Here is an 18,893-nt window from a genome sequence, read left to right on the forward strand (position 1 = left end):
TGGAACTGACCAACCCAGATTTTGTGTTATAAAATGCACATTTAGTAAAACTATCCATTTATTTGGCAAGTGGATTGCTTTTGACTGAAATTTTGTGAAATAAGAAAGTTTAAAAAAAGTGGTATATGTCTCCCTGCTGACGTTAGGAATGTTCAAGTTTTCAAATGTTTCAAATCTGAGCTTCTTAAGGGGTACTACACCCCTGCTCAATTTTGCGCCTATTTTTGCATTTTTCTCAAAAATGACAAGTAAGATATGTATATTATAGGGGCAAGGACTACAAATACTGCACTGGAAATTTTATTTCAGCACAGACAATGGTTGTGGAGTTACAGTCAAAAATGAGGGAAAACCAATATTTGATCAATAAATCAATAACTACTTGCCTTGAGTTGCTGAATTTTCAGTACAGTAGTTGTAGTCCTTGCCCCTATAATATACATATCTTACTTGTCACCAATGTGCTATAATTTTTGAGAAAAATGCAAAAAATAGGCACAAATTTGGGCAGGGGTGTAGTACCCCCTTAACCACCACATCTCAAATCAACTTGTCAATATACATATCTTGTGCAATGACACTAGTGCTTACATGAACTCTGCGCTATCTTGACTCTATATTTGGCAACTCAATCTTAGTATTATACCGTAAACGTTCGCCTAATGGCGCTATGGGTTCCCTTGGCATAACTGGAATTTTAGACATAAACTATTAAAAGTGCCCTCCCATAAAAAAATCCCACCAGCAAAAGGGCACATACCCTTAATTCTTGTTGGGATTTTTAGACGAGGGAGCTCTCATTTTGTACATGAAATTTACCCCAAGGCAAATGAGCTTAGGTGCGCCATTAGGCGAACGTTTATGGTATTGTATTTTATTTTTAATGTATATTAAATGTGTTTATAATTATGTACTGTGTAATTTTAGTTCTTTTATTTGGTTTGTGTATAAGGGACCCTGTCTAGTGGGCCTGTGTGCCTGTTCGGGGTTACCCTTTTACACCACACACTGCATTTTGATATTTTTATGTGCAAACTAAACTATTCGAGAAAAAAAAAATCCTGACCGACCGACCCTACTTGGAAAGTCCGCCTGTCTGTAGAATAGGGTTGTTTTTGTTGCCTTAGTATTGTAGTTTTTTAAGTCTGAATTAAATTTATTTACAAAGAACACCTTAAGTGAATTCATGATAATGATCTCATGGCTGTTGACATTTTAGTATTTATTTTAGCTGTAGCCAGCACAGGTCATAGTCATACTAATATGTTCTTATGAAATAGCATTTTTTCTTATATTATGCAGTAAATTTTATGATTCAGTATCAATAGTCATGTGCACATAACATTTTAATGTTAGATATGATTCGTTTATTAATGTGATCCATTCTAACTGAATGAAGCTGATCTTGTGAAATAACAAAATGTTTTTTTCTGTTACAGTAGTTATATATCCATATCACAAGGTATAAAATGACACCTCAATTCACCTCTTCGATAAATCCAGAAAACCTTGCAATTTAATCCTAATTATGACACACCGATGCGCACATCGTTAGTAAACATCTCCCACGTGCATGGTGAACTACGCAGTAACAATGAAGTGCGCAAAACACCGCATCAGGTCATCAGAATATTAATTCATAATTTAATATTTGGTGCAAATTGGAATGTTTTGAGAAGTGATGTGTCATCACAAAATTCATTAAAGGCCTATATCATACATGTATGATGATTATAAAAATCATCAAACTGCAGATTTTGGCACCTTTGTTAGTGTTATAGATGTGCTAACATGGCCTGCTAGTGGTTAAGCCGGAAGCCATGTATTAAAGACAAAATAAGACATTTTACATACTTCAGCTTTGTCAGTACTGCTGTTTTCCTTGTTTTTTGACAAATTTGTCATATCAAATAATACCCAATGACAATTTTATTAACTTACCCTACACTTTAGGCAATACAATTTAAATTTTGTTTACATCTTTGCTTGGGATCACTGAATAGGCCTTTAAAAACTTTCTTTATTAAATATTAAAGAGGATATCAAAACAAAATGGAGAATCATTTGCCTTGTACCATTATCATCTACCACAGTATGGTTTCCTTCTACCCATTCGCCCAATTAAATCACTCTTTCAATTCAATTTGGCCAGTATGTCAAAGCAAAATTGACCATCAATAAAAATTCCCTTTAAAAGGGAAAGCCAGCCTCAATGTAGAAGAGGTCTTGTAATTAGTTTTGGTCAATGTGAAAGGCATTTTTAGGATCACGACTTACTACATCCATGTTACATGACAGTCCACCAAACCATCAACGGTGAGAAGATGTACACTGAAACTGCAGAAAACATTAACTCCTAATCTCCTGTCAACTCTTTAATTCATTATTGTTCATTATTATTAATTCATTATTGTTCTCTAAATTGTTCTGTTCTGGTTTTATTTGTCTTTTCAGCTTTTTACCCACGATATTTCAATTTTCAATTTTTAATACCATAACTTACTTAACTCAATTTCTTCGCTTAGGAATGTCCGATTTTATTGGGGAAAACGGGCAGTTGTGGAGCAAAATAGCTCTTTATGTGAAAGCCTCCAAATTTATAAGCTGTCCAAAAGATGTCTGTTTTTGACATGATACGCCACATTTCTTAAAGACCCATTCAGTGATCCCAGTGCAAGAGTAAAAAATTAAAATTGTTTATAAATTGCTTAAAAGAGAAGGATAGGCCTAAGTCATTCAAATTGTCATTTGGTATTTTTGATACTGTCAGTATCTAAAAATACAGATTCGTGTAAAATGTCTTATTTTGTCTTAAATAGGCCTACACGGCTTTTGGCTGAACCATTCGCAGACTTAGCACATCTATGTAATAACAAAGGTACGGTACCAAAATTTTGATGATTTTTACGATCGTCCGGATGAGCAAATCACTGAATGGGCCTTTAATATTAATAATAGATAAGCTGCCTTTAAAAATATAAATTGCTTAAAAGAGAAGGATAGGCCTAAGTCATTCAAATTGTCATTTGGTATTTTTGAAATGCCAAATTTGGCAAAAATGAAGAAAACAGCAGTACTGACGAAGTTCAAGCCCCGCCATTCAAATACTTGTAGCTAATTTTAGATACTGTCAGTATCTAAAAATACAGATTCGTGTAAAATGTCTTATTTTGTCTTAAATAGGCCTACACGGCTTTTGGCTGAACCATTCGCAGACTTAGCACATCTATGTAATAACAAAGGTACGGTACCAAAATTTTGATGATTTTTACGATCGTCCGGATGAGCAAATTACTGAATGGGCCTTTAATATTAATAATAGATAAGCTGCCTTTAAAAATATTATTGACAATGTTGAGAGTATAGGAATTACCTTGAAAAATGTCTCAAAAATACAACATGCCAGTTATATTCCGGTCTGAAACGATCAGACAATATTTTAAACATTAATAACATCATAAACCCAAATCGTGAAAAAATCACCCCGGGTAGATTTTTGGCTATTTCTCCATTTACGATCCTGCCCAAAAGTGTCTGCTTTCGATATACCACGTCACAAATACTACACTGCACTGACTGCAGGTTTTAGTTAAAAGGGCATTTCGTGATCCACATCATCATCCCCTAACTTTTCTCAAAAAAGTTGAGATTTTTATATCACTGAAACCTCTGGCTACATAATGTTTATGTACAAAATATTTCTTGCAGATTAATTCGTTAGCAAAGTAATCGTGAAATTTGAATTTCGTTCTGGTATACCAGAACAAAATTGCAACACATTGTGTACACATAACCATGCATAACTCGGAAAGGCAAAATCGGAATCAACTGAAATTTTTTAGAATAAGCTTTTTGTGTGGATATCTAATGAAAAATGTCATAAAAAGAGGATGCTAGGATCACGAAATACTCCTTAAATTCGCCATATAACATAATATAAACTCACCTTACATGTACATTTTTTATTTTAAAATAATTTGATATTAAGTCGCAATGTATAGTTTACTATATGATAGATGGTGGCAAGAACATGTATAAAGGACTGATTACTCACTGCAATCTTCACTCTTGTGTGTTTTGACTGTAAGTTTATGAATCAAATAAAAAGATAGAAAGTAGCTTCACTTACGTTATGTGTCATTTTATTTATAACATAGAAGTTATTAAATTAATAAAGTAAGACAATTTATTTATCTATAAGTGCATGTCAAATGGGTACATTGTTCAATACTATAGGCCTACATGCATAAATTATGCCCATATTATAGCTAGGCCCTAAAAACTTTATTTTGCATCGGATTTTTCCCGTTGAAAAGGCAAAACTGATGTTCATGATAGCAACTATTTCATCAATAGCATTTTGAGTCATTTTTATCCATAAAACGACACAGGATAGGATAGATAATTACTTTGACATCAATATGGTCCATATGATGAAGATTTTGATTCTTAGATCTGTTATCAACATGATATCACCACATCTGTGATATCACGCTGTTCAGTGGTCAAGGACCCCGGTCAAAGACACTGAAATGACATACTTTTCTTCTGCTGACCATATGATGCTGTATATTAACTATTATTGTTACATTTTAGGCCTATACCTAAAACTTTTAAAGTCATATTAATTCAAACATAACTTTGGTAATACTCACTCGTTTTTGTTCGTTGAAACGGCAAAACATACTTACTTTTCCTAACAAATCGAATTAAAATATTTTAAAAAAAAAATCATTCCAATACCACTAAAATATAATCTCTTGAGTAAACTGACCCCAAACCTGAAACAGATCCAGCCCCGAATGGGCTGGCGAAAAATGTACCATGCATTTTGTCAAAACATGCTCATAAATGATGATTCACGATAATAGCAAAGTCATATTTTATATGTAAAGTAAGATGATACGAAGTGATAAAACAAAACAAAAATGGAAAAATGAGGTACCGGTACATGATAACACCAATAAACAAAGCACAAGCAACATAATGACATGGTGATTGACATGCATGTTCAGTTGCAGTGGTTTATCTTCAGTAGATAGCAATTATGCAGATAATTCCCATTTTTAATTGCATTATTGAGCTCTTTGCAATTCCTGTGAAATTCATAAAAAACTGTTCTACTTCTAGGTCCATTCTACAAGAATTGAAGTACTGTGTTGTAGAACTAATGCAAGGAGATGCGTTTTATTTATGCTCTGTGGCTCTATTTATAAAGGGTACCAATGAAATAGTTTTTGTATGTTGACCTACTCAATACTTCAATATTCTGCTGAAGGGTTTCCAAGTTGGTACACTACAACAACAAGGGTATGATGATAATCAATAGTCAAAATATTATCATAATTGTTGATAAATGAACTAACAAGATTGGACCCTGATGATGAAACACTTTTTGGTTGTGAGTCAGCTAGTTTGAAGATACATCACAAAATGATGAACATCTGCCGTCCATGGTTAGTTATGTGCCCTTTTGGTCAATTTATTGTTTACTTGACCACTGATTTGATTGGTCAATCATCAGAATATAATTTGAGGTTTGGCTAAATTCATTGTTAATCCCATTTTTACCAAATTAGATGTTTTCTTTCCAAATTGCAGAGAGTATTAGGAAATTTGTGAATGTATTATGTTTTGATTGCTGATGATACTGTATGTGGTCAAGAATTGTGCCTAAGGCTTATAATTGATTTTGTGAAGTTTGCATTATTTTTAAAAATTTATGGATTTTTTTTGAGATTGCAGTATTTCTTTTATATGATACTACAAAGCAAATTTACTTGATGTTTTGTATTATCATGAAATTCATAATTTTAGTTAATATTTTTTTTGTCTTCCTTTTTATACCTCCCCCAGAGGTATTATTATGTCTTAACCTTTTTCAACAAAAACTCGGGAATGGGAAAGATATTCAGATTTTATTAACTGACACATCTAAAAAGTAACTTCATGAAAAAAACTTGCCAATATTTGTATAAATTATAAGATACAATTACAAGTTTCAACATTTTTTGTATTGTAGCATGTAAACTGTATATGTGACACAATCTGGTCGATGGAGGCCAAAGGCGGCACATTTGAAACTGAGATAAAGGCAAAAATATGGAATAAAAAACAATAAAATACATAGGAAAATAGACATCACAAAACTTCAGAACTTCAGAACCAAATATGCTAGACCTTTGCTGTTTTCAGTATTAGATAGCTTATCTTTTGTTTAAGGTAATAATAATAGTACCCCGGTAACTCAATTTTCAAAAATGCCTCCTTTAGCCCATGGATCAGATCGTGTCACATAAACACCTAATCATATTGTTTGCCATTCATGCATCTGGGTTTAATAATAATGTAATATGTTATTGGCATAAACTTGTAACTGTTTTATTCTGTTTGTCTCCCATTCCAGGCCGAGAACAACTTAGAATATGTGATAGAAGCACAGAGTATGCAAGATATGCGTTCATGGCTAACCAATATTCATAATTGTATGAGACCAGCAGCAGCTAGATCAAACGGAGATAGAAATATTAGGTAGGTACCTGCCTCCACTTAAAAACCACACCTCACCACTCACATACCACCATCACTACCACAACAACACCCTGTCTGGGGTAGTGATGGAGGACAGGCTGTCCCATACTACGACCCCAGACCCAGTGTCATTTAATAGAGATGTAAATATAATACATGTAAAATACTGGATGTTACCTACCCTACACTGGCAGGGACACCACCCATCCCTCACTATACAACCCTATCCCACACCTATATTAGTTATTGATGGTTTACACATTTGACCAGTTTTCCAAACACCTCTTTCAGTATACGTATAATTGAGACTCATGAGTTTGCCATCAAATTATTAATAAAAATCATCCCATATGTGTATATTTTGCACCTTTGATGGACATTTTTCAATCCCTAAAGCCACAATATATGATCATATACTATGAGATACATTGATTTTTTAACTTGCTTTTTTTGCTATATTTGTCATGTTTTACACATGTCCCAACTTACACCTAAATGGAATGAAAGCCCAATGTGATGTTAACCTACAGAAGTGACAAGATCATGCATTTGAACCTCTACACTGTACACCCATTGAAAAACTCTAGTCTAATTTTCCCTCATAGATCTTAGTGAAATAATTCACACATTCCATGTAACATTTTACTCCTAACATAAATTTCTCTAAAGCCAGCACTAGGTGATTTGTCAATGTCGTCTCCATCAACCATGACCTAACCATCTTACATGCAAAGGTCATAGTCAATGTTTTACATAGACTTTAACTGAAATAAATCAGGAGGCTATTAAGAGAATTAGGGCAACCGGATGTTAGTGAGACTTGATCAGTGATGCGGTGCTCCATCGGATGCCACAAATCAATCAATTATGTTAATGACAAAGATGTATCCAGATTCATATTTTTAATTAACAATGGGCTGTTCTAGATATTCATGACATCACCAATACTTCTTATTTAACATAGACAGCATGGTATTCCCAAAAATCAATTAATCCTAGAATAAAATAAGGAATATATTATTTTTTACATATTTACATTGGTGAAATCAATTGGAACTGTTCTCAAAATGAAATATTTCAGAAGATGTAGGAATCCCCAGAGTTTCTATTTCTTCCTGTATTTTTGGTGGGAATTCCCATGATTAATCATTGATTTCTATGTGTTTCCTTGCAGACCGTTACCCACAGTCCCGGCTGTTAATACAGCAGCAGCAGCAGAACAAACACAAGTGTCGTCATCTTCACCGACATCAACGACGGCGGCAACAACAACAACAACTGCAGCCTTGCCGTCTAGACCTAAACCAAATCTACAGATTCAAATACCCCAACAAGGTAAGATCTGACTGAAGGTTTCAGGAAATTTTACTCTGATGATCCTGAGCAAAGTACATTTTTCAAGAAATTTTTTGCCATTTCAGGATTTTTTGACAACACTGACTGGCATCTCTGAGGTTTGTATCTGATAGTAAACAAATGAAAGGGGGTGGTCCGATTTAATCACATAGTGATTTCCGCCACACATGGAGGCCCATCATTCAAACATTCATATTCCAAGTTTTAAGGTAAGGTAGGGCAGCAGGAGCCATATTTTCCCAAATTTATCCAAAAAACCGGCAGTTTAAACAATACATTGATCTTATAGGAAATACTTGCATAGGTCTTGTGTTTCTTGAATTCATGCTGGAAATATAACAAAACAAAACACATGTTTTGGGTGTTTTCCCCTCTCAAGAAAAATCATACATATGGGACATTGTAAATGACACCCCTTATATCAAGCCTTAGGGTCTCCTTTATAGAACCCATATGTTTCCTCTTGAGTGTCATCTTTACTTGTCTAAATTTTTGAGCATAAACACTGCTATGGCTGGTAGGACTTGCTCCCCTTGGACTCACTTAAAATTGCTTCAGTAGTTTTGACTTCAGGAACAAAAGTGTATTTCAAAGTGGTCCATAGAACAGTACATGTATTTGTGTTGTGCACCGTGCCTGCTACCATGTTTTATTCATACCATCTACACAAAACATATTTCAGGCCTAACATTTTACTGGGTTATGTGAAAAATAGAGCTGTCTTTTGGTGCTAAACTCTCAGGGCCGTAGCAAGCAAGGTGGCTAGGGAAGCCATGGTTGCCCCAGTTTTTGAGAAATTAGTTGTCTTTTGTAATAGCGTTATTCCAATTTTGGTGTTTGTATTTTGGTCGCCTCACATTTTGGTAGCCGTCCCACATTTTTCAACCTTGCTAGACCCTGCAAAATCTTCCTTTTGATTGGGTAAAGTGGGAGATTTGCATGTGACAAATGGGTCATGGAACTTTAACTGTGGTAAACTTCAGCCATCTCTTATTATATTCTCATAATAACCTGTTCATCTTTTTTTCAGGACATCATCAAGTTTTTGTTACAAGTATATTGCATTTGTATATATCTTGTTTATTTATTTATTTTTCTTCGAAAACACAACTTTTATATGTGAAAAGTAGTGCATGGCTCTTGCTTTGAGGAGCAATTATCCCAGTTATCAAGGAAGTCAAATCTACCAGTTATGTTTCATATGTGTAGGCTTTCTATTTGTTGGTCAATAACTCAGGAACCACTAGACCATCTGGGTATTCAGGATTGTTTTCCTTAATCAATTTACATGCAAAAACTGGACTTGACCACATAAATATGGACATTTGGGTGATAATTTGAATGTTTAACATGAAAAAGTGGTCCTTTTGTTTATACAATTTGGCATTTCTTGGGCATATGTTTACATTTTATCCTGATACCTGGGCCTTTTTGTCAATAGGAGGGTGCCTACACTAGACCATTTACATGTAATTTTTGAGGTTCTTTGAAACATTAAATGAGTGTGCTATCTTTTGGCTCACACACATATAAAATTGTAATTTTGATTTAGAAGAAAGAAAACACAAACTAAGGTTGTATGCATAGAACAACATAAGAACGTGCAATATAGAGTCTCAAGTGATCAGCATTTCCAGGAAATTGATGCCATAAAGGATGTGACACTTTCATGATACAATGAATTTATTATGGATCGTTGTATTCTTTTATAAATTTACATGCCATACAGTCTGTTTCGTGTACACACGCCCCTACATGCACATAAACACTCACCCCCCACACACACCCAGAAACACCCCGACATACACACCCCTACCTGCCCCCACACCCCCACGCCTACCCCCACACACCCTCTTGTACACTTACATGCATCTGGTACAATAACAGTAATTTCTAATTTTCAGATTTGTTGTGCAATAATAATCAACTGAGTCAAGCAACGACAGTGCCCAACAATTGATTGAGCCATATTCAATTAGTAGATATCAATTGGTTTTGAGTATTGCTGTACACCATCAGTCATACTGTTACCTACCTGCCTACGTACAAGACAGACGTAGGTAAAATGCACACACTAATACAAGTGTTTATATCCTATATCACAGTTGTAAGTGCTGAGACTGTTAGACTCTTCCAAGAAACCGTGCTATATTTAGAACATCATGGCTTGAATGCAATAATATAAACATATCAATATGTACAATTTTTTACACAATTGCGTAGTGTAACATGCATGGCTGAAAAAGCCCAACAACAAATAAACAAACATGTCAACAAATAAAATAATAGCCATTAGTATTTAACTAATTCATTTGAGCTTTCCTAAGAACCTCTCATCAACATTTAGAACCATCTTACACATGCTTAGAGTACAAATTTCATCAATTTCTCAGGTACATTTCAAATATGTATATAAAATATTGAATATTTATGTGGGGCTCTCTGTATAAAGTTTTGCTTAGTCTTATGTGTGGGAAGTCACAGATGGAACATTTTAAAAACAAATTTGGGAAAAAATTGGAATTGCAGATGCATATTGAAATTGTTAATCAAATAATCGACAAGCTACACAAAAAGAAAATATTTGTGACAAACAAAAGCAGTGTAGCATTTTTATCTGTTAAAATTGAAGTACAATTTTTAATTTATAACGAAAATAGATTAATGATATCAGTTGTCAAGGCCGCAAAATGATAACTTAGATGCTTAGGTTTTATTCTTATGAATTTGCACTCTTTGAAAGCTATCCTAATAGAGTCAAGCAATTTCTTTGTTTTCATTTTTTGGTTGATTAATTAATTAATGATGAAAAGAAAATATTGTTTTTTATTAATTTGCCTGTAACAACAGGCAGAGTAATGTTGCTGCAATGCCACTTTTAATTAAAAGTGTTTTGGTGTCTTCATTAAGATTTTTGTTACTGCTTACTGAAGTGTTAATGATTCCTGATTTAATTGTGCTAGACTACTGTAAAATATATTTTTTACACCTGATTTATGTTTGCCCTCTATATCCACTTAGAGCTTCCATAAATTTAAAAGCATCTATAATAATGAAAATATTATTTTTGTAAGCTAATATAAAGAGCAAACTGTATTTGTATGGAAGTGCTCGCTTTAATAGTATAACTAAAAGTAAAAAGCAAGATTTATTCACAGTGTCAAGTGTGTGCCATTTTACCACATTTAAAATATAGGCCTACATGCAGGATGTTTTGTAGTTTGGGAAGTTTTGAAAATGAATGTTGCATTTTAGTTGAGCAGTTTTATTCCATTAACAACTAAAATTTAAAAGTGTTAGAAATATTTCACAAATAAAGATATCAAATCAAGGTGGGTAATTAAATAACATGTTATGAAATTACAAATTATGCGGATAACAGTCATGTTAATTAAATATGTGCAGATATCACTGCAAGAAGGAATCAATCGCAATGGTAAACAAACCTGCATAATTATCCTAATTGCATTTAACACTTCAGTTACATTGATTTAAATAGAGAGAGAGCAAAGATCATCATCCAGGCGGCTCTAAACTGACCATTTGCTATCAGATGATATCCCATCATGCATATCACCAGCATTTTATACAAATGCAGCAGGAGGTTTTTAATAGATAGAGTTTGGGGGCGGTCTGCAGGTGACCAAAATCATTGATGCTTTGTTTAATAAGAGGTTTATGTCTGTGTGATTTTGATGCAGTTCAAATCAATGTACATGTCATTTAATTTTTGCAGAAAAAAAAGACACAAACAAGCCTGCAATTGCATTAATATTTGTTTTTTGAAATGTATTTAGTTTTAATGTAAGGTATAGGCCTATCAATTATTGAGATCAGTAACACAACCATGGCAAAGTATTTTATACTAGTTCAACTCAAAACTAAAGTTAACTGAAAAGTACTAATGCAATCATCCTATGCATCTACTTACAGCATTATGTTTATTTAGCTTGTACTAATATTAAATGATTCCTAGCACTATTTTTGGATAATATGGATTTAATATGACCTTGTACTTGGAGACTACTCCTAATTTCAGAAAATACAACATTTAAATAAATAAATAAATAAATAAATAAATAAATAAATAAATAAATAAATAAATAAATAAATAAATAAATAAATAAATAAATAAATAAATAAATAAATAAATAAATAAATAAAGAAAGAAAGAAAGAAAGAAAGAAAGAAAGAAAGAAAGAAAGAAAGAAAGAAAGAAAGAAAGAAAGAAAAAGAAAGAAAGAAAGAAAGAAAGAAAGAAAGAAAGAAAGAAAGAAGAAAGAAAGAAAGAAAGAAAGAAAGAAAGAAAGAAAGAAAGAAAGAAAGAAAGAAAGAAAGAAAGAAAGAAAGAAAGAAAGAAAGAATTTTAAATTGCCAGATGAAACACCTCTACCTTAGTCCTTTACATGTAGTTTGAACTAAGGTGAAACACAAGTTAAAATTGTATGTTATATTCAATCAATTTCCATATTTTTCATGTTTTCTTACATAACATTCACTAAGTACACTTGGCACAAGTCTAACTATTAAAATCATGGGCATAGGCTAAACTGTCAGTCTTGATTTCACTATTGTCTTTATTTTGATAACTGATTTGCAAAGGAGAAGCATAGCACTGGCTTCTGTGCTGTACTCTGATACCTGTATGATGATTTTCCAACTGTAGGATAGTAGCTACGCTTGGTGCTCCCTTCGGTCGCTATTCGAGAGGCGTCGCGGTTTGTGGAACGGGGCTAGTTCTAGTTAGGCTGAAATTAAACTTTAAACAAGTCTTTGGGGTTGATTCCTGTAGTAGGCTACAAGATGTATGTATACCAAAAACACCCTTAATAAATACATATTTTGGCATTTTTTTCACTAACGTACTGAATATAAAATGCAAGTTATTAGTTTGAACTCAAAGATTGAGGTGTGTTTTTGCGCCTGAACTCACTCACTTCTGGGGACACTTGTGTGTTGTTAATTATCATCAAATCACTTACTAACTTGGCTTTGATCTTGTCAATCATTCATTCAATTCATGTGAACTTTGAATACATCATACATGTATGTTTCATCTTAAAATCATTCTAAAAATTAAATTATTTCCTCAGGGATTCTGTGCAATTTGTTGATGATGATGATGATGATGTTCGTATTCATCAGTTTTAAAAGTTAAAGGTCAAAATGCACCTTGAGTCTTCGAAAGCAAACAAAGCAAACAAAAAAATTATGTAAGAAAGTCTTCTTTGTTTTGTTGTACTGAGGAGGAAGATCGGTTGTAGGTGTCATTCATGATTCAAAATAAAAGTATTTTAAAAGTAAAAACCATGTTTTTAATATTTATCAAAGATTTATTCACCTTGCGTGTAACTCCATCATCATCAAACATGTCATCAAACCATCATCACATTTTTTTCTGTCAAATCAATTTGTGCCTTTTATACATTCATTGTTAATCATTTGTTTTATTCTGACAATGTTACATACATACATGTGCATGCAAGACATGAAAGCAAGACTAAGGGCTGGGGTATGAACGTTTGGACAGTATTTTTTGTAGGACATGAGAGCACGTCAGACATATTGAATTGCATTCTGAATACAAGGAATGTACTTCTGATATTTAACAGTCTTCGAAGTAAACTTTATAAATCTAATGATATGTATTAAAAGTGCATGTTGCTGGGATGAAAAGCCAATGATCGATCAAAAATGTTGATCTTTCGTATATGGATTTTCCCCCCAAAACACTCAGTGGCGTGCGCAGCACATTGAAAGTGGGGGGGGGGGGCCAAAGTTGTTAAGTTCCCCCAAATGTAGTCTGATTAGGAGTGTATCCTATTTTGAGGGGGCAAATTTTGATGTTTTTGCACCGTCAAAAGTGACAGACTCTTTCATAAATACTTCTTTTTCACACCATATGTAAATCTCAGAGTTTCTCAGAGATTTTTCCTTCCATGGGACCTTCCAATCTCCCCCGAATGACCAACAAAAGTGGGGGGGGGCTGTGTCCCCTGCCCCCCCTTTAAGACGCCACTGAAAACACCAAAAAGTAAGTCTTTTTGGGAAAAATGTATATCTTCAATATGAAAGGTAAATAAAAATTTTCAATTGATAATCGGCTTTTCATCCCAGTATACACTTTAAAATACATATCATTAGATTTATAAAGTTAAAGGTCCAGACCCGGTCTAAGTGGAATTTAGTTCCATCAAGAGTGGTCCTTTACTCTTATTTCCTTCCAAGAGTAGCTAGCAAATTTTAAAGATTTAAATGCCAAGTTCAAAAATAATAAAAAATAACTTAAGAAAATGTATTAATAAAAGGAAAATGTCCTATCTCCTGGTATTAAATTCCACTTAGACCAGGTCTAACTTTAGACCCAGTCTAACTCTTTTGTGCATACGGACTTAAGTATGTAAAAAAATTGACAAAAACATATTGCATTTTGACATTCAGGTTTCTGGAATGGTCAAAGCACTTTAGTGAGCTCTTTGCTATATCTATTTCATGCTTGAAAATTAGACAGAAGTCAAAAAGTAATTTTCCCTTTTCAATGACAAAAACAAATATCCCTAGTGATTCGCCTGTTGCTGTTGTTTGTTTCTCGTTCCATATTGACATTACTAGTAAGTGCTTCTGTAGACACATTGTTTGACACTAAAATTTTCTATTTGTATCTTTTGTTACATTTCAAGGAGATAGGCGTTATTCTCATGTGAGGTTCCACTAGCAGAATATCATTTCAAATATATAATATCATTTGTCCAAGAACTCTTCATATTTTGTATACAATTTGTTGTTTTTCTGAAGTAGAAGAGCGTAGGGAATAGCAGTCTGAAGAAAATGTCATTGTCCAGACACATAGTGCTTTTTTGTTCAGAAATTAATCAACCACTGCACCAGAATCATAGACCCTGTCTACATAGTCTATGGTACATTGTGTAATAGCAGCAGTGGCGGCGCTACCGGGGCAAGGGGCCCCCAAATTTTTTTCTTGCCCTCCCCAGTTTGCCATCACCCCCTCCCGTTTTGAGGCAAAAAAACCCCAAATTACGTAAATTTCCGCTTCTTGTGGCAATTTTGCACAAAATTGGTCGATTTTGCCTCCCCCCAGAAATTTATTTGCCCCTGCTCCCCCCGAAAATAGATTCCTGGTGCCACCTCTATGATCAGAGTCAGTGCACTTGCTTGGAACACTGTGTCTGCCATCACAGTCCATTCATAGACTATAGACAGGTGTAATACACCATTTCTAACATTTTAACCATTAATTATCTCACATTTGACCAAACACACTCCATTTTGATGTGTATTTATTTTATATATGTGCATGATTATTTCAATACAATCCTGGAGTGGAGAGTCACTCTTAAAAATATGGAGGGTGATCGGTTATGCAAGGTGTTGTGAACTATAAAGTGCTGAAGAAGTACTTGATTTTCAGCAGTGTGTGATATTCAGCATCTATTTTCTGTAATGAGGATTTTAGTTCAACACACCAGTACCAATAACAAACAGCAGCACTTTGCCAAACTCGTATACCCCCCAATATTCTCCGTGATTTTTCATCCAATTTGTTCATTTACTTATTCACTCCATTGTCTTCATCTCATTGTTTGCATCTCTGTTTATCTCTCTCATTCTCCTACTCCTAGTAGATGGTAGATCAGCTAAAAGATGGTGTCTGGGGGAATCTGTTGAGCTGCCCTATATGAACATAGATCTGATTCATGGGGATTATCTACCCGACTTCACAGATGATGATGGTGATGATGATGATGATGATGATATTGTAGGGCTAGGTGGGCTTAGAATGAAGCATGATGATAATTTGAAGCATGGGTGAAGCACTAACTAACAGAATGACTTATTATGAACATAGATCTGATTCATGTGGATTATCTACATGTACCTCGCTTCACAGCTGATGATGATTTTGTAGGACTAGTTGATATTTTGAAGCATGTGAAGCACTTTGAACAGAACAACTTATGAATATAGATCTGATACATGAAATTATCTACCTCACTTTAAAGATTGTGATATGTATGCTAGGTTGGCTTAAAGTTAAGCATGATGATAGTTTGAAGCATGTGTGGAGCATGCTAACTGACAAAACAACTTTTATAGATCCGATTCATGGGATTATCTAACTTTACAGATGATGATGTTGTAGGGCAAGGTAGGCTTAGAACGATGCACGATAGAATGAAGCATGTATGATGCACTTTTCATTTAAAGAGCAACTTATGGACATATCCAATCCATGGTGATTCACTGACTTCACAGATGATGTCCATGATATTGGGTTTGGTTTTAGAATGAGAAGCATGTGTGAAGCACTTTTACCCTACAGAACAACTTATGAACATATCCAATCCGTGGTGATTCATAGATGATGCTTTTGTAGCCTTGTAGGACTAGGTGGACTTTGGCTGAGAATGAAGCATGATGATAGTTTATAAAAAGCATGTGTGAAGAGACTTTTCAGATGATGATACAGATATCAACAAAGGCAAGGGACTGGTATATCGATATGTGTGAGCGAACTGCATACAACCTGATAGCCTTATTGAGATGTGGGGGGGGGTAAAAGCATAGGCCCTGAACAAAATATAATGCATGTGCATACTGCCAGGCAAAAAACAATGGAAATTGTGATGATGCAAGTGCATACTGCCAGGCAATGACGTCAGTCAGAAGTCAACTCATCTATAGGGCTAGATAAAAATGAAGCATTGTAATTTGAATTAAGTATTTGTGATTGCCTGACTTTAAAAAGGCACAGGCGCAGTGATTTATAGTGCGCTACGTACAGGCACAACGCTTAGACGCTGATCCACAAGCCTCAGCACACTTTACGTGTTGTTGCTTACCAATACAGCCCCACTTGATTCCATAAACCATTTAACAACAACTCAGGGACTTCAACTTCAAATTTATTTTCCACAATCAAACAAACAGACAAATACTTATTAGATACATTATTATAAAAAAGGATTAAACGCAACGATTATGGATGGAAATGATCGAAAGGCCAATAAGGCCAGAATTGACTACCCCCTTTTATAAGACAGAAAAAAAGCAAAATGAGAGACTATCACACAAGCCACATAAAACTTAAAAACTTGCTCCAGGAATTAAACGTATGATGAGGAAAGATGCAATTTGTATTCAAGAGTGCACACCCTAGACATTCCCTAGAATGGTGGAATTTCAAGCTGATTAAATTTTTCAACGAGAGCGTATTAAACCACCACCAGGGTTCGAACCCGCAACCTCTCACACCATAGTCAAACGCCTTATCGATTGAGCTTGACATTCAAAGTGATATTATGGTGGTTTATGCTAGTTTTTAAAGCATATTTAGCTTGGCTTTGAATGAAGCATGATGATAGTATTTTTTTAAGCATGTGTATTTAATGAATTGAATAGATACCATGTATCATATAGGATCCAAGATTGCCTCCCTCACCTTTCCTGCCCAATTGGACTACTTATGCCTCAGAAAAAAGTATTTAACCACATCTTTCTGAAAAAAGTTGGGCTACCTGCCACTACATCTAGTTTCCATGGTATGACCCCAACAACATGTATGTGATACTATGTCAATTCCCCTTTGTTTTATTTTAAAACCCATTGGACATCCATATACATACATGCCAACACTTGATGATTGTTCCACATTTGAAGGATAAAAATCATGAAATTTGCGCGTTGTGGTTTCATGACATTATAGCAAATCTGCCTGGAGTGACTTTGGATTTTGACTGCATGATTCCCAAGTTTGTTTGGTTATTTTTCAGGCCAAGTCATTGCAAAGCCACTGTCAAAGTTGGAGCAAATTGCCAATATGTAGCCCAATTTCTAATGTTGAATTCTTCTTCTAGGTATAATAAATGCATTTTTATTCTGTGATTATACTTCCACTGGAAAAGCTACTAGCCCTTGAAATAGACATGAAGGTAATCCTGTGTTACATTATGTTAGTTCCTTTGTTCACAAAATTCACATTAACCTTTTGTAAAGAAACATGCTTTGGATACTAGGTTCAGATAAAGAGTTTTTAGAGAATTATGTCAAATAATTATGAAAATGAATCCACAACAATTTAATTTTATAAATAGGCACGGTACATGTAACTTTGTATCAGTCGGACATAAGGCAAGACCTTGTTTGAAAGAAATTGTTCATTTGTATAGAAATCCAACTTTACCAATGATAACCTTTGTTTGTCAAGAAGTCTACCATAAAAATAACATGGTGACCCATGTGAGAATTGTAATCAAGAATTAATATGCATGTATATTTTAGGACATTGAGATTAAAAACCCCATTTAAATTGATGTTTTGTTTATTATATTATTACTAAATGATACACCCAATTTGGGCTTCTTTACACATTACTATGTTTTGATGAATCCAAGCATGTGAAAATATTGGACCCAGAACATAATAATGATAAAATTGGATGCTTTACGCCCAATATTTATTGGTCTCGCTATGAGTTCTAAAATATTGGACTCGACTACGTATCAGTATCATCCAATATTTTAAAACTCATAGCGAGACCAATAAATATGACAGGGAATTGGGTGGGGTGGAAATGTGCTGAGGGTAAGATTAGAACTGGCTCAGTTCCTTGGACAACGAAATGGCGAGGCCGCGCTTCACGTACCCAGCGAGTTCAAGCACTACTTCCAGCGGGTACAGGTCACGGCTCTGGGCCGTCCAGGGCTTGGTAAGATGAACCATCTTTAAAACCATGATAGTATTCAAATACGATTCCTGATCACCACAAAATTGACAATTGATACATAAAATTGTCTCAATACAAATGATTATTTCTAATTGAATAATCATTTAAAATATATGGGATCAAATTAGCACTGACTGTTTCTTCAACATGTAGCCACTATTATGGTTTCATGGAACAATTTAAAATAAAAAGAGCCAAGTTGTACCTAAAATTGTATGCTATGGCAACTGTGATAGGTCTGTGTGTGTGTCATATGTGAGTA

General features: G+C 34.3%; 1 protein-coding gene across 1 annotated transcript in view; it reads left to right on the forward strand.

The window, feature by feature from the left end:
* Positions 1-18,893, forward strand: part of LOC140151641 (uncharacterized) — a 57,654-nt gene that overhangs the window by 29,550 nt on the left and 9,211 nt on the right. The window contains 3 exon segments of the mRNA XM_072173988.1: positions 6,407-6,531; positions 7,706-7,866; positions 15,531-15,674. Of these exon segments, the coding sequence (XP_072030089.1) occupies positions 6,407-6,531; positions 7,706-7,866; positions 15,531-15,674 (430 nt within the window).

The sequence above is a fragment of the Amphiura filiformis genome, chromosome 1, assembly GCF_039555335.1.
Source record: "Amphiura filiformis chromosome 1, Afil_fr2py, whole genome shotgun sequence".
Taxonomy (NCBI): Eukaryota; Metazoa; Echinodermata; class Ophiuroidea; order Amphilepidida; family Amphiuridae; genus Amphiura; species Amphiura filiformis.